General features: G+C 37.6%; 2 protein-coding genes across 3 annotated transcripts in view; one reads left to right on the top strand and one right to left on the bottom strand.

The window, feature by feature from the left end:
* LOC125239157 (zinc finger protein 345-like) overlaps window positions 1-25,613 on the top strand; it is a 215,312-nt gene that overhangs the window by 75,842 nt on the left and 113,857 nt on the right. The window lies entirely within an intron of this gene.
* On the bottom strand, window positions 28-23,620 carry LOC125239163 (zinc finger protein OZF-like). Of its 2 annotated transcripts, XM_048146676.1 has the most exons (13): window positions 23,389-23,407; window positions 17,275-17,394; window positions 15,390-15,996; window positions 14,328-14,462; window positions 13,999-14,126; window positions 12,945-13,019; window positions 12,287-12,416; window positions 9,525-9,728; window positions 7,443-7,543; window positions 6,087-6,171; window positions 4,266-4,367; window positions 1,707-1,805; window positions 28-210 (listed from the first exon to the last, which is right to left on the bottom strand). In XM_048146676.1, exons 3-13 carry the CDS (start codon window positions 15,477-15,479, stop codon window positions 52-54), a joined length of 1,308 nt encoding a protein of 435 aa, XP_048002633.1. In that variant the 5' UTR covers window positions 15,480-15,996; window positions 17,275-17,394; window positions 23,389-23,407; the 3' UTR covers window positions 28-51. The 2 variants fall into 2 exon arrangements, with proteins under 2 accessions (XP_048002633.1, XP_048002632.1); XM_048146675.1 differs by lacking the exon at window positions 15,390-15,996 and having other exon boundaries at window positions 23,389-23,620.

The raw sequence follows: 25,613 nt of genomic DNA, 5'->3' as shown, positions 1-25,613 counted from the left end.
ATACTTAAAGAAAAAGACAATTTAATCGGTAAATAATGTATTTATTTGACTTTATACAGTGTTAATTTTGATTTTCTTTTTGGTCCGGTCTCTCTTGGGCCAGGGCTGTCCGTGGTGCACAGAGTTTACGTGAGTGGTGAGCGTGGACTTGGTAGAAAACACGCGACCGCAGATGGAGCACGGGATGTTGTCGCGTATTCCTTGGTGCGCCTGGAAAGTAGTACATTACGCTACATGTGAGGAAAAGTGTCGATAAGAAATGTATCTATAAATAAATATAGTATGTTATGCAACAGGCGTTTAAATAAATAAATATTATAGGACATTCTTACACAGATTGACTGAGTCCCACGGTAAACTCAAGAAGGCTTGTGTTGTGGATACTCAGACAACGATATATGTATATAATATGCAAATACTTATATACATAGAAAACATCCAAGACGGTTACCTATCAAAAAGTCGAAAATTGTAATGTCGAATATTAGTAGCCCGAAAACGTTTCCCATTTTATTAATTGGCCTAAGTTTTGTTTGCCCGTAAGTACTTTTCCCCTATTATTATTTTCCCGATTCTTATTTCGCAGTAATTTTGTTTCGCTTATGATTCGAATCTACACTTATTAAAATTCCTAAGAATCATTTGACAACTACTTTTTGTGGCGTAATGTTTTTATTCCGAAATATTATTTAACCGCTATATCAAAAGTTCGAAATTCGAATGAACACTTATTAAAATTCCTATGTATCATTTGCAAGCAATTTTGTATGGCGTATAGTTTTATAATTCGAAATATTATTAAGCCGCTATATCAAAAGTTCAATAAATCCTTAATTTTCTAACAAAAGTTTGTTCCCGACCCTCACGGTCGCAGTTCTTACTTGACCTATGAGGCCTTGCCATAAGAGTTTGTGGCAAAGGTTTGTTTCTGTAGGGTCGCAGTTCTAACCTAACCTAACCCACTTTCTTACAAATGTTTATTTCTGTGAGGGTCGCAGTTCTAACCTAACCTAACCCACTTTTCTAGCACAAGTTTGTTTCTGTAAGGTCGCAGTTCTAACCTAACCTAACCCACTTTTCTTGCAAATGTTTGTTTCCGTGAGGATCGCAGTTCTAACCTAACCTAACCCACTTTTTTAGCAAATGTTTGCTTCTGTATGGTCGCAGTTCTAACCTAACCTAACCCACTTTTCTAGCACAAGTTTGTGTCTGAATGGTCGCAGTTCTAACCTAACCTAACCCACTCTTATGGTAAGGGTTTGTTTCTGTATGGTCGCAGTTCTAACCTAACCTAACCCACTTTTCTTAGCAAGTTTGTTTCCGTGGGAGTCGCATTTCTAACCTAACCTATTTTTTTGTAATGTTTCTATAAAATTATATTAGGGAAAATGACATTTCGACGTCGCGTAGCATCAGATTTATGAAAAGGTGGTTAACAAATTGGTTGTCAAATGATAAAGTTGGCAACCGTTCTTCTGGTTATAGAGTTTCGGGAAAACGATAATGTGGCATAGCAAATTAGCGACATTTTAAAAATATGGTAAACATTGTATTTGAATTATAAAAATTCTGTCAACCGTTTTCGAACAAGTGATAATCGGACAAAGGATTTTCGAAACATCGATAGGTTACCGGCAGGGTCACTACCGACTGAGCCAGACCGGTCGACAAGGCCTAATGATGATGATGATGAAGGCAGTACTTACAGTCTTATGGTGTCGCTTGAGATGTCCCTTTAGTACGAAGGCCAGAGGACACTCCGGACATTGAAACGGTCTCTCCCCTGTGTGCGTCAGGACATGCACCTGAAATCCATACCAATATTATAAATGGGAAAGTGTGTGAGTCTGTTTGTCCGTCTTTCACGGCAAAACGGAGCGAAGAATTGTCGTGATTTTTTAAGTGGAGATAGTAGAAGGGATAGCGAGTGACATTTTTTGTCTAGCTAGTTTTACATTATTCTATCAAGAACGATATAATACAGGACGGACAAAGCCATTATTTACAAAAAAGCGTACCCCTGAAATGTATGGGATTTTAGGCTTAAAACTAGATGGCGCTGTTTCGCAGCCTGGAAGTGGCCAAAATTATATTTCCCCCAAATATTTTTGCGTGTTTATATTTTTTTATTATATGTCAGTTAATACACATTTTAAAAAAAATGTAGGCATTGTCAGTATAGTTATGATAGTATTTAATAGGTGGCGCTAAAAAATCGTGGTACGATTCTTAGTATGAAGATTGTATAGCCTGACAAGTTTTTATTTGACCCTCGCCACGTTGCGGATTTTCAGCTGAACTAATTTCTTTTACTGGCAAGGATTAATATTTGACACCCGTCGTCGAAAGTCATTGAATGTCAGTGATGTAAACGAGAAGTAAATATTTTAGATTTTCTAACGGTTTCATCGCAAATATGCCCAAAATAATATTTAAAAAAGTGAAAATAATTATACTTAACGAGATAAATTACTAACAACAAAAAAGGATGAAGGATTTCACAGTATTTCGATAACAATGTTCCGAAATCGGTTGTTGACAAGTCCGGTACTGACAATGTATAGTGCAGTTCTCCTGTACTGATTATTTAATTTCGATTTAGCTTAATATATTTTTTGTTCTTATTTAAGGTGTCTGTAGCTCAGCCGTGAAAAAGATTTATAGAAATAAGGAAGCCGTTACATCATTGACACCAGTATAAAACAAGGTCCCACGCAAAAACAAAATAAACATCGACGACTTGGATAAAGGCACAAGATTCATGGATTTTAGGCTGTACGGAAACAAGTAGCGAGTATTTAAACCATGCTTATTAAACTTTGATTCTCTAAAACCCTGTTTTCATTTTCTACAAATATTTACGCGAAACCAGTACACGCTGTCCCCATTATACATGACGTCCGAACATTATTGCCATATGAAAGCGGTTTGTAGCGACACTCTTTCAGGGTCAAATAAAATCTTGTCAGGCTATAAATCCATACTAATATTATAAATGGGAAAGTGTGTGTCTGTTTGTTTGTCCGTCTTTCAACGCAAAACGGAGCGACGAATTGACGTGATTTTTTAAGTGGAGATAGTTGAAGGGATTGAGAGTGACATAAGCTATTACTTTTTGTGTCTTTCTAACGCGAGCGAAGCTGCAGGCAAAAGCTAGTAATAAATATACTTAATCTATTTTTTCCTTAGATATGTATATGGTATAGATAGATAGATATACGTTTATTTGTTTGTCACAATACACACAGAATACACAAAAGAAATAAGTTACAAAAAAGAATTAGAATACATAATAAGCAAATTGGAAAACAGGAAATTACACAGATTTTTACCATAGCGTACTATGATACTGTGCGCGTCGCAACAAGACAAAAGGGTTACGGCTCAGTATTACGCTACGCCCTGAGGCAGCAGCACTGATATTCTGCCGGAACCGGATCAGATCACGATAACACATAATTGATTGAATAAGAAATATTGTAAAGAGATGAAATTATATACCTAAAATATCTATAAATAATTGCCTATGAAACGAGTGAGATGAATGCTATGATGAAAAGAAATGTGTGTTTGATCTGTTAGATCGATAGATAGTAAAATAATTGCTACAGCTAGAGCTAAAGCTGAAGCTAAATCCGGTAATCTGCAACCAGGTAGCCATAAGGGATACCCAAACTTTGTTTTTCTAAAAGATATTTTTTAAAATGACGTTTAAAAGTAAATTTAGTTTTAATATGACGAATCGGAGGCGGGATATTGTTCCAGCACCTGGTTGCGAGATACCGGAAACAGCCTGTAAAAGCAACAGTTTTGTGAGGGTGAGCTTCTAGGAGACAGCGCCTGGTAGACCGTGTACCATGTCGTTCATGGAAAGAGGATATGCGTATTTTAGAGAATAAGTAATGGGGCTTTTTGTCATTCAAAACGCCAAATAAGAGACTAGCTAGATGTAAGTGCCTCCGTGAGGACATGTTTAATATGGATGCTTTGTTAAGGTATGGTGTAATGTGTGTTCTCGGTGGTATTGAGCTACAAAAACGGAAACAGGCATTTTGGACTCTTTGGATAAGACGACGAGTTTTTTCCAATAGTCGTGGCCCGTACACAATGTCTGCATAATTTAACTTAGAGAGTACCAGCGATTCGCACAACAACTTACGAATTTCCTCATTTAAGAGGTATCGTACTTGGTATAAGACCTTAAGACGAAAAAAAAGGGTATCTGGAAGTCAGAAAAAAAAACAAGGACCAAACAAAGTACTTACATCCAAGGATGTTTTATAGTAGAAGGCCTTCGGACACTGGCTGCAGGCGAACGGTTTGACGCCGTCGTGCCGGCGCTGGTGGTACCTCAGCAGAGTAGCGTTCTGGTGGAGAATGTAGCTTTTACGAGACTGTGGCACTGGTCCCACCGCGAGCTAGTAAGCTATGAGCTATCGGCTATAAAAACGAACACAAGATAATCACTCCCGTGTATATAAAAGAGACACGGCGATGTTTATAGTTACTCGCCCAGCGGTGAGCTATCAATATCGCCGTGTCTCTTGCACGGGAGTGCTTATCTTTTGTTCGTTTTAACCCCCGACGCAAAAACGACGGGGTGTTATAAGTTTGACGTGTCTGTCTGTCTGTGTGTGTGTCTGTCTGTCTGTGTGTGTGTCTGTCTGTGGCATCGTAGCTCCCGAACGGATGCACCCATTTAGATTTAGTTTTTTTTTGTCTGAAAGCTGAGTTAGTCGGGAGTGTTCTTAGCCATGTCTCATGAAAATCGGTCTACTATTTCGCCGTCACGGGTTTTATTTGCACGGGAGTGATTATCTTTTGTCCGTTTTTATAGCCGATAGCTCATAGCTTACTAGCTCGCGGTGGGACCAGTGCCTATAACAACGTCATTGACGTCTATTACACTTAAGCATATATTAAATATAACAAGATCATACCATCCCATACATTAAAATGCGACCGCCTAAGAACGCGCATACACTACACCACACATAGATGGCGCCACAAAAAAAGGTCTTGTAGCTTTCGATTAAACTTGTAGATGGCGTTAAGCGTCACTTTTGACATAGATTTACGGCTCGAAAGTGACACAACGCCAATCTAAAAATAATCGATGGCAACAAGGCATTTTTTGTGGCGCCATCTATGTGTGGTGCAGTGTATGCGCGTTCTTAGACGGTCGCATTTTAGTGTATGGGATGGTATGATCTTCTTATACCGGGTGAAACAAAATTGGTAATACAAAACAATATTTTCTGGATCTACTTATGACTACAGCCAACTTTTACTATGGGACCATCTTCGAAAACATCACTTCAAAATCTACATCTTCATACAAATTATGAGCACAACTTTTGATATGATTCATTATTATTTACCCATTTCTCCATACTAATTCCTTGCAAATTTGCATACATATTAATGAACTCGATACCAGAATTTACACATTTTTTTTGCCGAATTCGATATAAGTCCCATAGTAAAAGTTGATCGTAATCATGAATTGATCCAAAAAATATTATTTTGTATTACCAATTTTGTTTCACCCGGTATTTAATTTATGACTTAAGGAAATGTGTATCGTAAAGAAACTTGTACTATCACCTGCAAAAGTGCATCGCGAATTTATCATGAATTCATTAATAATTTCTCCATTCACTTTCGCAGATGGTAGTACATACTGTGTCTTTAACCTGTTTTTTAACCCCCGACGCAAAAACGGGTGTTGTAAGTTTGACGTGTCTGTCTGTGTGTATCTGTCTGTGGCATCGTAGCTCCCGAACGGATGAACCGATTTAAATTTAGTTTTTTTTGCCTGAAAGCTGAGTTAGTCGGGAGTGTTCTTAGCCATGTTTCATGAAAATCGGTCCACTATGCCGCGGTCGGGGTTTTTTCAAAAATTTTGTGGTTAGGTTAGTTGAGAAGTTTAATTATGACATTGCGTCACATCATTTTCTCGGCTTTTCCATATAAACATGGTGTCGAAGTGGTGTCTTGAAGTGGGAGACACAGATAGACAGACACGTCAAACGTATAACACCCGGTCGTGTTTGCGTCGGGCGTTAAAAACAAAATGCTCTTACCGGCATGACCTGTCCGCACTGCTCACACACGACTTGTCCTTTTGTCGTCGCACGCTGGGCGGCGCGACGTCGCGCGGCGACCTTCCTGTAATCACACAAATGAGCCTTTAAAACCGGCCAAGAGCGTATCGGGCCACGCTCAGTAGGGTTCCGTAGTTTCCCTTATTTTTCTATCAAGATCAAAATAATTTTCTTAGGAATTACTTTTGTGATTTTTTTTCATATTTTTTTAACATACATTTTAAAATCAAAAAGGTAATCAAGGTTTACTTTTTTACTTTAGAAGCGATTATTTCCGAAAATATTAATTTTATCAAAAAACGATGTTAGTAAACCCGACGTTAGTATTCATTTTTTAAATACCTATCCAACAATATATCACACTTTAGGGTTGAAATGAAAAAAAAAAAAAATCACTCCGCACTTTACGTGTATGGATGGGTATCCTAATAAAACATTTTTTTCACTTTTTATTTTTGCACTTTGTCGGCGTGATTGGTATACATATTGGCACCAAATTTCAGCTTTCTAGTGCTGACGGTCACTGAGAGTAACCGCGCACGCCTCGCGAGGAAAACGCCCGTGCTCATGCGCGCACGTTTGCCTCGTCCGAGCCAACTTGCTAGGCAAGATGGCGGCCCTCGGTCAGCTGTTCAAGAAACAGTAGTTCAGAATATTGTATATCCTTGGTTTAAACTAAGTTACAAATCTTTAAATTAAAGGAAAAATGGAAAAAATTACACCTCCGGCAGGAGTCGAACCTGCGACCTCTGGCCTTGCCGGGGCCATCGCGCTCCAATTGCGTCACGGAGGCCTGCTGGATGTGTGCGAATTTATCCATGCCTTCCCTCAATTCTCAACTGCCTTAGGGTGGCGTCATAGCAAACATCTACCCGTAAGTATACATCTTATTTAACATGCACTGGAGTCTCAATTTACATTGAGAATTCGCTAGTAATAAGATGCCTGGCGGCATGGCCAGAGGTCGCAGGTTCGAGTCCTGCCGGAGGTGTGAATTTTTCCATTTTTCCTTTAATTTAAAAATATGTAATATCGCACGCAGACGTTTCTGCGTGTAAAAAAAAAAACAAATTTAAACTAAACGCAACTATGGCTATAACTATGGTTTGTGGCGAGGTGGCCTAGGGGTTCATGGCGTTTGGCCCGGATTGCTAAAAGACGCCGGTTCGAATCCGGCCTTCACCACTGGTGGTGCTCGTCATTTTTTCTTTAATATATGACATCTTATTTCGATTTTTAAATTTAAACTAAGTTAGTTTTCCAATTAATAAATACACCGTTGAAGACCTCATGAATTGTTTTATTGAAGAACAATACAAAACTTATATCCCTTACCTGTGATACAGCTTGTCCGCAAGGGGGGGAGGCCGCTGGTTGAGATGCTTCCGTTTGGTGTGGACCTCCAGCGCCGTCGCGTCGGGGAACGTCATGTCGCACTGTTAATGTTCCACATTTAATGTACGGCACAGCGGGGCAAATCTCGACTGGAAGGGCTATTCTAACTGGTCCATTTTTTCCATGTTTTACAATTAGACTTATATTGACCGGGATATAGACCGTGATTACCTTTTTGATTTTTGTCGAGCTCCCGATATTTCGACGCAGTTGCATGCATCATGATCACGGAAAACTGACGAAGGCGGGTGGATGTTAAAGTTGCATAGACAGCGCGCGATCTACCCTCCTGAAAGTGAACGCAGCCGACGCGCGCGAAGGAGGGTAGATCGCGCGCTGTCTATGCAACTTTAACATCCACCCGCCTTCGTCAGTTTTCCGTGATCATGATGCATGCAACTGCGTCGAAATATCGGGAGCTCGACAAAAATCAAAAAGGTAATCACGGTCTATATCCCGGTCAATATAAGTCTAATGAAAATAACCGTGAATCATTCAAAACTCATGTTTTACAATGTTTATATTAGAGCATTTTCGCGAGAACAATCACCAGAATTTTTTTTTAAGGTAGGTAAAATTAAGCGCTGTTTAATTTAAGGATGGGAGAGGATCGTGGTGTGAGAAGAGCATATGTGGGACGCCCGGGTGGAAAACGTCCGCGTGGGCGTCCCAGATATCGCTGGTGCGAGGAAGCCCTGAAAGACCTGTCCGCACTCGGTGTACCCAACTGGCGTGAAGTGGCGCAGGATAGGGCAGAGTGGCGATCTCTTGTGTCGGAGGCCAAGATCCTTTTTGGGTCGCCGAGCCAGTGAAGTAAGGTAAACTTAATGTTTTTCCTACTCAGAATCACGAGCCCTTTCGATCTAGACACAAAACAACATACGAAAAAATGATCCCAAAATTTTCTATTATTTTTGCATACTATCCATTTTGTAACTGCTGTACAAAGCGCTTGAAAAATAGTAACGAAATGGAAAAAAATAATTTGGGACGCTTTTTTAGGGTTCCGTAGTCAACTAGGAACCCTTATAGTTTCGCCATGTCTGTCTGTCCGTCCGTCCGTCCGTCCGTCCGTCCGCGGATAATCTCAGTAACCGTTAGCACTAGAAAGCTGAAATTTGGTACCAATATGTATATCAATCACGCCGACAAAGTGCAAAAATAAAAAATGGAAAAATTGTTTTATTAGGGTACCCCCCCTACATGTAAAGTGGGGGCTGATATTTTTTTCATTCCAACTCCAACGTGTGATATATTGTTGGATAGGTATTTAAAAATGAATAAGGGTTTACTAAGATGTTTTTTTGATAATATTAATATTTTCGGAAATAATCGCTCCCAAAGGAAAAAAAAGTGCGTCCCCCCCCTCTAACTTTTGAACCATATGTTTAAAAAATATGAAAAAAAATCACGAAAGTAGAACTTTATAAAGACTTTCTAGGAAAATTGTTTTGAACTTGATAGGTTTAGTAGTTTTTGAGAAAAATACGGAAAACTACGGAACCCTACACTGAGCGTGGCCCGACACGCTCTTGGCCGGTTTTTTACCTAGTAGGATCGGAAGGGCTGGTGATTCTGAGTAGAAAAAACATAAAATTTACCTATTTTAGAAAAAAAGTTCTTTTTTCGCGAAAATGTCCATATTAAATAGTGTCCACCGGTTATATATGGTAGGCGTGTTCAGTGGATACATGTAGAACTCAACATCATAGTGTAATAATGAAAACAATGGATCAGTTACAATTGTCCCCCAGTCGAGATTTGCCCCGCTGTACCTTAAATAGAATATAACAATACATATGGCGCTAATTTTTGCACTTATTAGTGCGTTTTCAGTGTTTTCACATTATCCGATCCGATATAAGGTGTAGAGGAGCACTAAGAAAGGATTTTCCAAAATTCACCTCCTTAGGGGGTGAAATGGGGGTCCAAAATTTCTATGAGAAAAAAAAATCAGATTACGCAGGTGAATCCACGGAAAAAAGCTAGTCTAAAGATAAAAATATGTATTTATAAATTCACCTTCTCACACCGATGTAATTCCTTCGCATGTATTTCATCCACATGTTCCTGTAGTTGTGTCTCGCTCGCACAGTTCTCTCCGCACTGCTCGCACGGCCGAAGGTCTTTGTCTATATGCTCTCCAGCCGACTCTGTGTGTCTGTTCAACGCTTCTATACTTAGGAAGTTGGCTGAACAGGTTGGGCACTTGAAATGTTGCGATTTCTGGAAATAGTCATTTGTTTTACAAGGGGGCAAAGTTGTTGTTCAACCGCACGTGACTATATTGATACCCGAGCAAGCGAAATATTCCAATAATGAACTGCGAGCGTACCGAGTTTAAAAAAGCGGAATCTTGAGCGTTGCGAGGGTTTCAAGGCACGAAGGTTAAACAAACTTTGCCACCGAGTGAAACAACATTTTTTACCACACCAACACGAAAAAAATACTGACTATAAAACATCAAACTAAATCAAATCGTCGATTTATCAATATTTATGATTCAAAATCATCATTTATAAGTAAATTCTACTTAAGTTTAAGGCATCAAGTTAAAATTAGTATGAACTTTGCACTCTTGTGTATAAAATGAATATTTGTATGAAATTACTTTGTACTCTTGTGTATAAAATGCAAATTTCTCATTTATTTTTGAAGTAACAAGAGAGCTTTTACCAGTTTTTCTCAAACTATTCTTTCTGTTGGTATCTGAAATTATTAATGTAATTTTGCTATCTGCTTTCGAATAACAAAGTAAGCCTTTATCAGTTGGTGTGGTGAAAACATATTAACATTACATAAGAAATGATCGTTGCTTATTGGACCATTTCTTTTTTTTTGCCACTTTTATGAAGTGTGATGTGATATTTTTGAAAAAGAAAATGGTATTTCTATTCAGAATTACAAGCCTTTTCAATCCTTAGAGTTAAAAAAATTGTCCCATACGATTTTTTCTTATTTTATTACTATTTTCCGTACATGTTGTATGGGGTAACAAAAGAGGAAAGTAAAAAATGTATGGAAATTCTGGGACACTTTTTGTCTTCCAGTGAGATTGAAAGTACTCGTGATTCTGAGTACAATTGACCTAAAATTCCCTAAAACAATAAAAAAAAATTATTGGCAAAAAAAAAGAAATGCTCATTGATGCTCATGCAAGTTGAGTCCTGAGTGGACGCTGCGTAGCGTATATTATGCGGCGAGATCTCCCCGCTGTCAAATTCGGGATTTTTTCGCAGAGTGGGGGGTCGTATGGTCGATTTCTTTGGACAGCCCTAGCGCCAAGGGGATGGAGGCACTCGTTCCACCAAAATAGAGTAATGGCTATGAGCTATCGGCGAGAGAAAGGAACAAAAAATAGTCGCTCCCGTGTAAAAGAGAGAGCGAGCGATTTATAGTTCAGTGTATAACTCGCTTGTAGGCTTGTGTAGGACATGTACTAATAGTACAAAAGATACGATTCCCTGCACTGTACTAGACCGCACTACTCCCAAATGATTCTGCTCTCTAGTACATTTAGTACACTCACACACGCGCAACAGAATGGGAGAGAACGGAGCGAAGAGCCGAGGAGTGACAATGACAGCAAAGCGATCCGTGTGATCCGACCGCAACCGAACTAAAACCAACTGACTCGGACCGAGAGCGCGCGAAAACGGCCGATCAGCTCTCGTACGCCATATGCACAATTTGACTTTCGCTCTCTCGGTGTACTACTGTCCTAAATGTCCTAAAAGAACGAACTAGTACACTTCAGAGATCGTACTAGTTGGGAGCGATCTTTTCAGTGAACGAGCAGGCACAACTCTACTCGCTTGCGGTATCATCGCATCTCTTGAGGGTTAAGGCTGGCCTACGTCACTCGCTCGCGGTCGCGCGTAGGTGTGCAATTCCCGAAAAGTTTGTACATTTGGATCACGTCTCCGATTTTGATAAAAATTGGTAGGCTGATAGAGTCCGTGATGCACATGCAAGATCCACTAGGTTTCCCAAAATGTCCTATGTAGTCTGTATTAAACCTTCCTTTTTTGTTACCAAATTTCTATACATTTTCGGTAACAAAAAAGGAAAGCTTCATACAATCAACTTAGGACATTTTGGGAGACCTAGTGGATCTTACTCAACATCATGGACTCTATCAGCCTACCAATTTTTATCCAAATCGGAGACGTGATCCAAATGTAACGCTAAGTTCTCGCGCTTTGTACACATATTTAAAGTCAGTAGTCACATACAGGTCGAACGCGATTAATTAACATTATTAAGCGGGTATTTATTTGTCTACCCCGAACATTTATATAAATTAATATCGGGTAGTTTTGTGGTGTTTACATCTCCGGTGACACTACGCTGGGACGTCAGTCTACCGCGACCACGGCCAGTGCAACCTGGCCGAAACGTTGGGAAAAAAGGTAAAATAATGTTAATTAATCGCGTTCGACCTGTATGTGACTTTAAATATGTGAATATGTGTTGTATTTGTTATTTTGCGGGCAAGGCTTATTATTATTATTATTTAAGCGTATGGCGTATACTTGCAGACAATTAATATTATAAGTCGACATCCAGGTTACGCAACCAACCGATCGCGTCAGTGTCAAATTGGTATAGAGATCCACCGGGCTGCCTTGGAAACGTCTCTTAGGGCATCGTTCGACTATGTGCTGGGTGGTTTGATCCTCAAGGCCGCAGTCACATAACGGTCATGGCTTGAGCCGTGGCAACTACCGGGATAACGCAAGGAGGATGATGATGGTTAAGGTCATGGCTAAATGAATTCATACCTCGGCATGGGCCCTGTTCTTATGCATCTTCAGCCCCTTGTCCCCCACAAAGGTCTCCCCACACACGTCGCACGCGGCGCACTGGGCGGGGTGCACCACGCGGACATGCGTCAAGAATGACGTCATTTTGCTGCGAAAAATAGACATTTTGACTGATTTCGGACACGCTAAGTAGGTATATGTGTTTGCTTGATCTATGGGAAGATTCTTTAGAACAAATACAATTAATTTCTCTAAGAAACTAGCATCTTAACTCTTAGGGTTATCGAGTTATTAAAAAAATAAAGATAATTACTGAACACGTGTGTGACAGCCATTACCAATTCCTAATGTTATTTGTTTTGGCATGTGCTGTCAATCACTTAACACTAACTTGAACGTTATTGTTAAGGGTCTCTCACACTAATAAATTCATTTATTATGTATGAAAATGATGATTTTTTTTGCGAATTTAACTAAAAGTGATATACAGGGTGGTTCCTGATAATGAACCTAAAAAAAAACACGGTGTATAAAATCGGTGGTAGACAAGTTGCTCAAAAATATGTCTCATAGTTCTTATGTTAGCCATATTTTTACACTTGACTTTACACGACTTTACAACGAATAAACAAAATCAAAAAAAAATAGCTAAGAATACAATACACAAAATACTCACTTGAAACTCTTCTCACAATGTGGGCACTTGTACGTCTTGCCTGCATGCATGTCGTAATGTCTCTTCGCCTGGCACCTGCAAAAGCATGTCATAATTACTCCACTGCTGCTTCACATAAGGGAGAAATCATACAACTGCAACACATGAGTGAATCCACGTAAAAGTAAAGTGAGTCACGACTTCATTGAGTGTGTATTTGAACTACAACTGCAAATGAATGGATCTGTGCGTATATCGGGAAAGTAACACTTATTTACAGATAGATTATCACCTACATTCGCATCGTCAATGAATGGAACATGAAATAATATCGTGACTCTTGCCGCGGAATGACCCACCATCTGGTGCCATCCATTACGTCACAAATTTTAGGATGACCCCCGGTAACAGGTTGTCACATTTTTTAAACACCCTCCCACTTGTATTCACATAATTATAAGTTTCGAGTGTGAGTATTTGGATTTGATCCCCACCATTGAGGGAACGACTGAAGAAGATTTTGATTTGTAATATGTGACATCACAAAAAAATGTTTGACCCCCCTCTACCCTTGTCACACCATGTCACATTCTACCTCCCCCCTTTAAGTTGTGACATTTTGGATGCTAATGCTTATGTACAAACATAAGCGTAAAATCATACACCTGCAACATATGTCTTCTACGAAAACTTATCGTACAAAAAATATTAGAAGCATTTCCTGTCTCTACCTACACACGAAGTTGCACTCGTTGCATATAGAGGTAAATTTGAGACGGTACACGTCTTGGTGACGCTGACACATGCATTTTAACACTAACCCGTCTAACACGCAGTTACTATTCCTCACACAGGTAGCAAACTATACGACTGCAACACATGTCTATGAAACTTTACCACTAGTCTAACCTGTCTCTAGAGACGTAGTTGTACTCGATGCACATGAACTTCAGAAGGTGCACGTCCTGATAGCGCTGATAAATACATTTTAACACTAACCCGTCTAACACTCAGTTACTGCTCTTCACACAGGTGGCAAACCATACGACTGCAACAAATGTCTATACAGTCTAACCTGTCTCTAGAGACGTAGTTGCACTCGTTGCATATAAACTTTAGTCGGTGCACGTCCTGATGCACTTGCCATCTGTACTTCTTCTTGTAGCGTACCGCGCAGATCTCGCATGCGAACTCACCCTCGCTCTGTTTAAAATGAGAAAGCATTAGCAATCGACTATCAATATTAATTTAGCGGTTTTAGGTTTCCAGCCAAACTGGCATAAACAGCAGTCTTATAATTTTATAAAATTCAAGATTTTAGAGTTGCGTTAAGGCCTATTGCCTCGTCTATAGTCGATTGTGTTACCAGGGCCTGTTGCCTCGTGCCTCGTGGTGTCTACTTACCGGGCTATGCCTCGTTAGATGGTTGTTAAACGCCGCTTCGGCGTTGAACCCCTTCCCGCAAGCCTCGCACTTGTACCGCGACTCGACGTAGTTCTGCGACCTCTTGCGGGCTGCGATCTCTGCCAGCTGTTCTTCCTGAACACACAGATTTCATATACACAGTGTAAACCGAAAGATTTTTTCTAGAGATGGGCCGAATACGAATATTCGGTGGAACATTCGGTTCAGCTCTTACCGAACTGAACATTCGGCCGAATATTCGGTTACGCCATATTTTTAAAGCGAATGTTAAGGATTAAAACTATGAAATGATTGACAATGTTTAAATACTACTTCAACTAATATGTTCTTATGATTTAGTGGGTAACTAAAACTTAGTTAAAACAACTCTGAACTTTTCTCAACTCTTAAACTACGGTTTTTTAACTTTTTTACAGAACAATTGTGTTTATATTTTGACGCATTTTTAGTAGTTCCTTAGAAAGCTACTAAAATAGGACTTATTATCCAATGGAATACGTAAAATCTTCATTAGTAATTTACTTTGTTTATTCGGTAAATATTCGGCAATGCAACCGAATTATTCGGCCGAATACGAACATTGAAAAACTTGCCGAATATGCATTTGCATAATACGGCCCATCTCTAATTTTTTTATTTATAGGTAAAACTAGCTTTTGCAAGCGACTTCGCTCGCGTTAGAAAGACACAAAAAGTAGCCTATGTGACTCTCCATCCCTTCAGCTATCTCCATTTAAAAAATCACGTCAATTCGTCGCTCCGTTTTGCCGTGAAAGACGGATAAACAAATAGACAAACACACATTCCCATTTATAATATTTCTTATAGTATGGATCTACCAGCCCGCTTAAAACATAAATTTAAAATTTGTATGAAATTACTTTGCACTCTTGTGGATAAAACGCAATTTTGCTATCCGTTTTCGAATAGCAAAGAATGCCTTTATTAGTGAGTGGTGAAAATATTATTTTTAGACACTAGTGTAATATACAATCAAATATTTTTTCGTAAACTAATGAAATTGTATCAGAATCTACTTACTTTACTCAGTGTTACAATTTTCACGGCATGCCCACTCTCGAATTTAGCAAAATCAAACTCAGGCATATAATTGTTTTCCGGATTCCTCATTTTTCTTTTAACATTCTTCTTACTTACTTCAACATCCTTAGATTTTACAACTTTCGTACTATTTTTTTTTCTTAACTTTAGTGTTTTTATTTTCTTTCCTTTTCACTGGTTTCTTAAAAATATTTACTTCATTAATATCTTCATCATCATCATTTTTAAATTCATGTTCTTTCTTAATTTCATCACAATTTCTATCATCTACTTCAGTTTTAATTTCAGTTCCTGTTTCATCATCACCATTGTCATCACTGTCTTCAATTGCTATTTCATTATTTTTTAAACTCTCTCTTTTTCTCATCCTGCTCTTCACATATGTAAGTTTATTTGCAGAAACATGATTTACATTTGCAAAGTTTATTATTGAATTAGTTTTATTTATAATGCTATCCACATCTATAATAGTTATTGGTTCCTCTTTTATTTTGTCAGGTTGGTTGATATCAACACATTCAATAGTTGTAACATCTGTTAAAGTTAAGTTTGCAGTATTTGTTTTACAAATATTCTTGATGTCCAGCTAAAAAATAGATATAAATAAATAAATAAATATTACAGGACAGTCTTACACAGATTGACTGAGTCCCACGGTAAAGCTCAAGAAGGCTTGTGTTGCAGGTACTCAGACAACGATATATATAATATACGAATACTTATATACATAGAAAACATCCATGACTCAGGAACAAAATAAATATCTGTGATCATCACACAAATAAATGCCCTTACCGGGATTCGAACCCGGGACCGCGGCTTAGCAGGCAGGGTCACTTCCCGCTAGGCCAGACCGGTAGTCAATATATATAGATATGTATAGTTATTTAAGATAGCTTGTCTGATTATCATTCACTTCCTTAGGATTTCGGATAGTGACACTGACAGAATATTGTTAAAAACAGAGCAAATAGATCAAAAATTTAATAATTTTAGAGAACATATTAGGAAACTATAATATTATAGTAATTTAACTGACTGGTGCATAATAAGTTTTTTGCAAAAATTTTTGGCACAAGCTTTTATCGTAGACTGTACCATTCTTTCAACAATCATCTAATGCTCTCCGAGACGTTTCTAAATACCCTTTACTCAATGGGGATATGACGTTTCATCATGACAGGGTTACTATGACCGCCTTTCTGCTCCATCATCAGATCAGCTCCATGTTACCATAATATTGCATTGTCACGTGATTTACATATGTGTGCAAAATTTCAGCTCAATCGGAAACCGGGAAGTGAGTCAAATTTTGCTTCTACATTTTGACGAACACTAACGTACTAACAAGGCAAGTTGAATAAAAGCTTGTAATAAGAGGCATTAGAACATGAGTGTTGTTTTATGAAACAAGCCGACAGGTGAGTAAAATAGTTATTTGTTATACAAGGGGGCAAAGTTGTATTTTAACGCCGAGTGTGGAATTGAAAAACGAGCAAGTGAAAGGATTCTATAGTTGAACCACGAGCGAAGCGAGTGGTTCGAGAATAGAATCCTGAACTTGCGAGTTTTTTAACACACGAGAAGTAAAATACATTTGCACCCGAGTGTAACACAAAACTTTTCCCCTAACTATAGCGAGGAAACTACAACGCAAAAAATGCGTTTATCACTGCTTCCAGTAGTTCCACAGGTGGTAAATCATCTTTATTACTAGATTCACCTACTTTTATCAATTTTAAAGCAGTTAATTTGACTTTATTCAAGGTCAAAGTACTTTACCCACTAGTGGATAAAATGCGTTTTTACCCGCTGGTATTAAAGGACAAAACACGTGTTTCCGAGCTAGTAAGGGGAAAATTACCTTTCCCTGAAGAGTGATTAGACACTGTTGTGTGTGTAAGCACATGTCTCGAAAAGATTCACATTTGCGCAACAGTGTGCCACAGTACGCGCACAAGTGTTGCGACAAATCCCGGGTTACCTGAAATTTGAATAAGGTACAGTAGACCAAAAGACTTATCTGTTTTTTCCGTGATCATGATGCATGTAACTGCGCTGAAATATCGGGAGCTCGACAAAAATACAAAAGGTAATCACGGTCTATCCCGGTCAATTGAAAGATGGCGCTGCCGTCACGTAAACAAACACTCCGCGTATTAATTTAATTTAAAAATAGTAATACCAATAATAAGTACTAGAAAGTTATTGTAAAGTGTAGCAAACATACCAACTCTCAAGCATAAGTGTTATCTCGTTTTAAATAACCTGAGTTTAGAAATAAGAAGTGTTTTAAAACCGTACGTGTCTAAAAGTTTGTGCCACCAGCAAAACTCAGTTTTTCATAGACAGCAACTAACAAAACTCATTTCAAATAGTGACCTGATCAGTGAAGTGACAATAATAGTGTTAAAATATCAATTTATTTGATTGAGTGTAAAAAAAAACCCCCGATAAAATTTTACGTTAATTTTCGAATTTCTAACTGCCGCCATAACCCACGCTAACTTTGACACTTGCTATTCAAATTCCCGCCGTCTCCCGAACAAACAGTGACATCTATCGATAAATAATATCAACAGCTACTCGCCACTAGAGGGCGCTTTTAGCAAAAACAAAAACTTCAAATCTCACCAACAGAGGGCGTTGATATAAATACCAATAAAGAACTACTCGCCACAAGAGGGCGCAAATGTCAATTTAATAATATTGATATCACCATATTTGTTCAAAATGGTTAATTTTGGAAAGTGTAGTAAATGTGAGGTTAGAATTTCAAATAGGCAATCCCTCGATTGTTCCGTTTGCAGTCACAGATACTGCCAAGAGTGCCTAGAACGAAGCGGAGTGGGCAAAAAACGCTACAAGTTAATGACAGTTGAAGATAAGAAAAATTGGAAGTGCCGCAGCTGCTGCGTAGTGACCCAACCCAAACTAGCTAGTACCCCTAAACTTGGAACTTCGAAAATTCCTCGCCTAGTACACCTTTCCCCTAGTAACACAACTACTAGGAAACAAAAGCCTGCAGATAACTTCACGAATTCAACAATTACGAACTCGTCAACCAGTATAATCGGAGATACAATTGTTTCTATGGCCGATTTAACTATAACACCAAACAAACCAGCTGGGACCTCCACGCATGACATGGACATGGATGCTACTACGAGTATCAGCAAAATAATTGACCGAAAATTTGACACAGACACAGTAAACAGTACCGTCACAATTAATGCTATAAGCAAAATATTAGACCAAAAACTAGATAAATATAACCAGATGATATTATCACAATTCAAGATTGTCAAGGAAGAAATCCACACAGCAATCGCCTCACTCAAGTTAAAATTCACCCAGCCAACAAATGACCTATCCACCGAACAGGTACACATAAAAGATAATATTAATAAATTAAGTCTCAAAATCCAAACCCTTGAGAAACAAAATCTAAAACTTCAAGAAGAATTACAAAACTTACAAAGAAGCACCGTAATAAACATGCCACACTTGAAAGCTGACACCCCGATTCAAAATAAAACCTTTGTTCTACACGGCTTAGAGGAATATAAAGGCGAAACTGTACAAGACACATACCAAAGATTAATATACATCTTCCGGGACTTGACGAACATTGACTTAAGTAATTATATTGAAGAAATATACCGAATTGGAAAAAAAGGAACGAGACGGCCGCTAGCCATTGAACTTATTAGCAAGAAAATAACAAGACAATTACTACAAGACAGACACTTATTCAGAAACTCCGGAATTTCAATTACTGAATACTTAGATGAAAACTCGCTTCGCGAACGACGACAACTAGTGAAACTATTGCAAGAAGCTAGGCGAAACGGCAACCACGCAGTCATTATAGATAACCAACTGATAGTGAACGGTACGGTTCACAAGTTAAACCACACTCAACATCTGACACCACAGGAGCAAAATCTAGACCAGGAACACGCCTATACTCAACACCTGACGCCGCAGAAGAAAAATCTGGACCAGGAACACGCCAATTACAATCACAGCTCAACAACGCCACCTGTAACAGAAGAAAACAGCATTAATATTAATAACACGTTAGAAAAAACACAAACAGTACAGACCAGAAACCATTCCTTTCGAGACTGACTTCTCAATATTCATACAAAACGTTCAAAGCCTGAAAAATAAAGTACATCTACTAGAAAGTTTTCTGCAAGAAAATCAGCATCAAGTAATTTGTTTAACAGAAACGTGGCTTAAACAGGAACATAAGAACCTAATACACCTGAATGGCTACGTCCTAGGCGCCAGTTACTGCCGAAGCGAACACAAAGGAGGCGGCACCGCCATTTTTGTAAAGGAAGGCACCCAGCATAAGGAGATCCCAGAAATCGCAGACTTGTCAGTAGAAGGCATCGTAGAGTGCTGTGGAATCGAAATCAAACCTAACATATTACTCATAACTGTTTATAGACCTGATCGAAATGTAGACATATTCTTTGATGTTCTAGAAAAACTGTTAAGAAAAATAAAAGCAAAAAGTAACAAGCATATTGTTATCGCCGGTGATTTTAACTTTAATAAATTACAAAATTCATCTAACTACGAAAGACTTAGTAATAATATGCTTGAGTTTAATCTTCACCAACTCATAGATGTACCCACTAGAACAACAACGAATACAGCTTCCTGTATTGATTTTATATTTTCTAACTACAATAACTGTAATGTGTATGTAGAAGACGAGGGTCTCTCCGACCACAAATGCCTGATATATAAATTTAAGCTAAATGCGATAACTTTAAACAACACCTACATTGTTAAACGTATTTTCAACATAAATAACATACAAAAATTCAAAGCTGCACTAAATAATATAAACTGGGAAAATATTTTAATCCACCATGAAAACATTAACGCCAATTATAATATATTCCATTATCACTTAACAAAATTACTGAATGACTTATTTCCACTGAAAAATACAAAAATAAATAGTAGCAAAAAAACTTGGCTTACGAAAGGGCTGAAAATATCCTGTCTTCATAAAAGACAGCTTAAAATTATTGTTAACCAAAGTAATGACCATGTATTAAAAACCCATTTTAGAACATACTCCAAAATACTTCAAAAATGTATAAAAACGGCAAAAAAACTAAATTACATACAAAAAATGGAAAAAGCCGACAACAAAACTAAGACCATGTGGAATGTAATCAAAAATGTTACGGGAAAAAATCCTCAAACGCGTCACAAAAATATTGAACTAAAACTTCAAAATAATAAAGTTGAATGCCCACAAACTATAGCCAACACATTTAACGAATACTTCGCAACAGTAGGCCAAAATGATGGAACACACGACCTCTGCGGTCGCCTTGGCCGCAACCCCGCCGTGAACTCCATTTTTCTTCACCCGGTAACTGAGCAAGAAGTCCACAATATCATTAAAAACCTCCCTAATAAACACAGTTGCGGGTTTGATGAAATTCCTCCCATCCTAATCAAGGCTTGCAACCATGAGTTAACCCCACCCATAACGTTATTAATCAACCAGTCTTTTAACGAATGTTGTTTCCCTGACAAACTTAAAATAGCTTCCATCAAACCTATCCCCAAAAAAGGAGGAAAACTATATGATCCCACCAATTACAGACCCATTGCCCTTCTACCGACCATATCTAAAATATTTGAGAGATGCATGGCAGACCGGATCAATGCATTTTTAGAAAAATACAACTTATTAGACAAAAATCAATTTGGTTTCCGAAAGAAACGATCGACCACTCTGGCCGTTTACAACTATATACAACATATCCTAGAAAATATAAAAAACAAGAACTATGCCATAGGTCTGCTGCTGGATCTCTCGAAAGCATACGATCGAGTATCGCACCCAATCTTATTACAAAAATTATATGACATTGGCATCCGAGGTAGCGCGTACAAGTGGTTCCAATCATACCTTAAAAATAGACGCCAATTCGTACAAATCGAACACCAATGTAAAAACTCTGGGCATCTGCAAAAAGTGCAATCTAAGTGGCTAACTGTCAATACTTCCATTCCACAAGGCAGCGTACTGGGCTGTGTGCTATTTTTAATTTATATAAACGATCTCCCAAAGACTACCAACCATAAATGCATAGTATTCGCTGACGACATCTCTCTTTTATTTAGTCATGATAATAACTCAAATAATTACTCTCACATCAAAGATACGTTTTATAATATATCAGACTGGCTTCTAGATCATAACTTGATAATAAACCGAACAAAAACAAAAATTATACAGTTCAGACCCCATCAAAAGCGACCAACCGACATGACACCACTTCTACAGGACCTAAACATCAATGAAGAATCAGAATGTAAACTACTTGGAATAAAAATCGACAATCATCTTGACTGGAAAAAACACGTAGCCACAGTTAAATCTAAATTATCGTCCTTCTTGTATGCATTCAGTATTTTAAAATCTAACACAAACACCCAGTGCGCCCTTTCGGCGTATTACGCTTATGCACAGTCCTGGCTAAGCTATGGGCTATTGTTGTGGGGCCATGCATCCGTATCATAGCTAACATTCCCGAGACCGACAGCTGTAAACCACATTTTCAGGCCCTACAGATATTGACCCTTCCTTCTTTGTACATATTAGAAATAAGTGCATTTGTCAAAAATAACTTAAATCTATTTGAATTTAACAAGAGCGCCCGTCGCAGAGACCAACTCGTCCTCCCAGAGCCGATTTTGGATATATATAAAAGAGGTCCTTACTATAGAGCTATACAAATATACAACAAGCTACCTAACCAGATAAAATGTATCAAAAAAACAAATCTATTTAATACTAAACTCAAAATAATCCTATTAGAAAAAGCATATTATTCTATTCGAGAATACATGGAAGAGACTCAATCACAATAATTATATGTATTAAAAACATATATTTTATTATATATTTCATTTAGACTAAGCCTAAAAAATATATGTTTGTTTAAATAGTATAAAAAAAACCGGCCAAGTGCGAGTCGGGCTCGCGCACAAAGGGTTCCGTAGCAGCAAATATAATAAACCAATAACTTACCAAAATTACAGTTAAATCAACCTATCTCAAAAACTATAAGAGATACTTTGATCAAACCAAAAATCGTTGAAAGAGTTAATTAGCATGCATCACCTCTATTTTTTTTAGAATTTTATACCCCGTAGTTATAAAAATAGAGGGGGGGGGACATACTTTTTACGACTTTGAGAGCTGATATCTCAAAAACCGTTCACTTTAAGAAAAATGTTTTTTAGAAAACTTTATATCATTTTAAAAGACCTTTCCATTGATACCCCACACGGGTATGTACATCGAAAAAAAAAATTTTCATCCCTCAGTTACATGTATGGGGGCCCCACCCCCAATTCTTTTTTTTACTATTTAGTGTCATAATTTTGTAGCGGTTCATACAACACATATTCCCATCAAATTTCATCACTGTAGTACTTATAGTTTCCGAGTAAATCGGCTGTGACAGACGGACAGACGGACAGACGGACAGACGGACATGACGAAACTATAAGGGTTCCGTTTTTGCCATTTTGGCTACGGAACCCTAAAAATTGCCATACCCTACCAGGGTGCCATGTGATCCCGTGTACCTATACCTATGTAAAGAACTTTGTATACCATGGTTTGCAATAAATGATTATCTTATCTTATCTTATCAATAAGTCACATTAATTATTGTTTTTTTTTTTTTTGTATAATTTTTTGATATGCATGAATTATTTATAATATAATAAAAATAATGTTTAGAAATAAGTTTGAATTATGACATGCATGAAATTTAATGTAATTAAGTACTTTTAATTTAATATGTAAGTGTTTTGGTTAAGTACTGTAAACTTACGTATTTGAATAAATAAATTAAATTAAATTATGAATTCCCACTAGTTTGCCTGGCTGATGCAAGACTGAAAGATGTGTAATACTTACAGCGCACCCTGTAATTCGAGCAAAGGCGTCAGCAAGATTATATTCATGAATGTTGAACAGCCTGTCGGTCGACATGCAAGCGCGGCAGTATAACAAAGTGTCCTCATTTGAAGACTGAATTTGTGTAATATCCATGATGATTTTATTTAATTATTAATTTCAGGAACGCCTAATTTTTGCCGAGTTGTACGAAATGATATATATACATGAAATTTAAGCAAGAAACCTCTGCAAAAATAAGAACTGGACTGGCAGTATTCACACTCACAGTATTGGCACTGAACTGACATATACTATACGTTCGGAAACTTTTGTGCGTTCGGATAAATGTACACGAATTATTTTGCCACCACAGAGTTCACCACGGTTAGGTTTTTATAATTATTTTCATACTTAAATATTAAATAAAAATAATTTGAAACAGTTTTCTTAGAACCTGACTTATCACATGATTGACTTGCTAATGAAACTCGTGAAAAAAATAGTATAGAATAGTCAAGTTATTTTTGGGAAACACGGTTCCATTTTCCGAACGATATTTCTGTAACAAGTTTGACGTGTTGATGTGACACATTGACACTTATGAGTATTTTTGACAGCTAAAGAAATTGAAGAAATTTCTCGGAGAAATCTATTGAACTGAACTAAAAACAGAACAAGACCTATACGTTCTCTAGTTCCGTGATTAAAAACTATTCATACAATTTATATTGTTTCATATATCCGTCGTTTAGTACGGAAGAGGGTCCTATGGATGTAACAACAAATGTACCCTCGAAAGAGGACCCTCTATGCTGTCGAGCCTGCCTATCCAGCGACGGCAGGTTGTTCAACATACATGAATACAAACTGGCGGAGGCCTTTGCTCACATCACGGGGACTCCTGTAAGTCTCTTGTTTAATATCTTCTTCTTCTTCTTTGCATCCTGTTACCCTCTGCTGGGGTGTAGGGCTCGAATCATATTTCTCCATTTACTCCGGTCTTGGGCAGCTTGGGTGACCTCCTCCCACCCCATGCCTAGCACCCTGAGCTCCTGCTGAACCGAACAACGCCAGGTCGATTTAGTTTGGCATTGTTTGTTTGTTTGTCTTATTGAACCATTTCCAAACCTATCTAGAATTATTTACCCATGTTTTGGCCTGTCTTATAAGAAAGAAAGGTTTAACCGTTCTGTTATAATAGGCTAGTTTCCTATACTTAAAATAAAATATCTTGTGCTGTGCACGAAATAAAGCACCACATAATTAGAAGAAAAATATGGACAGTAGTTATGTTTAAACATAATTTCTATTTAATAAGTCAAAGAGAAATATATAAAGTAAATGAATTGACCGTGACGTCACTCCTCAGTATTTAATAGTAATTCGATATTAGCAAATCGTTTTGACAGTTCTTAAAAAGAAGCTGATTTTACTAGTAGGAAACTAGCCTATTCATATCATATTTTAGCAAGACTTAAATGAATGATCAGTTTCTGTACTTGGAATATGTGTCATTCAGGTGCTGCTTAACCCTTAAATGCATAGTGATGTATATATGCATCATCTATTTGAATAAATCTTCGTCAAGGTCATGTCATGCATTTAAGGATTAAATCATCTGTCATAGATATAAAGGCCTATTAGAAATAAAAGTGTGTAAAGTTGCCGTCAATAGAACTTGTGAACAATGTAAACAAACCTTGTAGTCACAATGTCTTTAATTTCCATTCTAACTCATCAGATACTGGCTAAATCCACGTGTTATTTAATCAATTCGTATCACATTATGATAATCAACCTTTAAAATAATAAATTTGTGCTAGAATACTGATATTTTATATAAAAGTTTGTTTACATTGTTGTCAATTTCTATTGACAGCGATTTTATTGTAGCTTATTATTTTCCAACACAATCAAAGGTACTTTTACTTTACCGTCCCTTAAAGTAACATAATCCCCTAAAATTAACAGAAATGAATAAAATCAGACTGTATATTGGTTGTATTTTGTTATTTCAAGTATAGTAATACCCCGCTTTACGCAAGTGATGCCAGGGAAAATCGCGTAAAGCGAATTTCGCGTATATCGGGGTCACTTGGATAAGGTACCAAATTCAGAATCAAACCGAAAATAGTTTTCATTTTACTTCAAAAATTACAATCAAATCGCGTGTTTAAAGTATCTTTAACATTTTATATTTAATAAACAATAATAAAGTGCTATTTGTTTTTATTAAAGAAACA

This window comes from Leguminivora glycinivorella, chromosome 25 (genome assembly GCF_023078275.1).
Source record: "Leguminivora glycinivorella isolate SPB_JAAS2020 chromosome 25, LegGlyc_1.1, whole genome shotgun sequence".
Lineage (NCBI taxonomy): Eukaryota > Metazoa > Arthropoda > Insecta > Lepidoptera > Tortricidae > Leguminivora > Leguminivora glycinivorella.
This window is presented reverse-complemented; position numbering and strand designations above follow the sequence as displayed.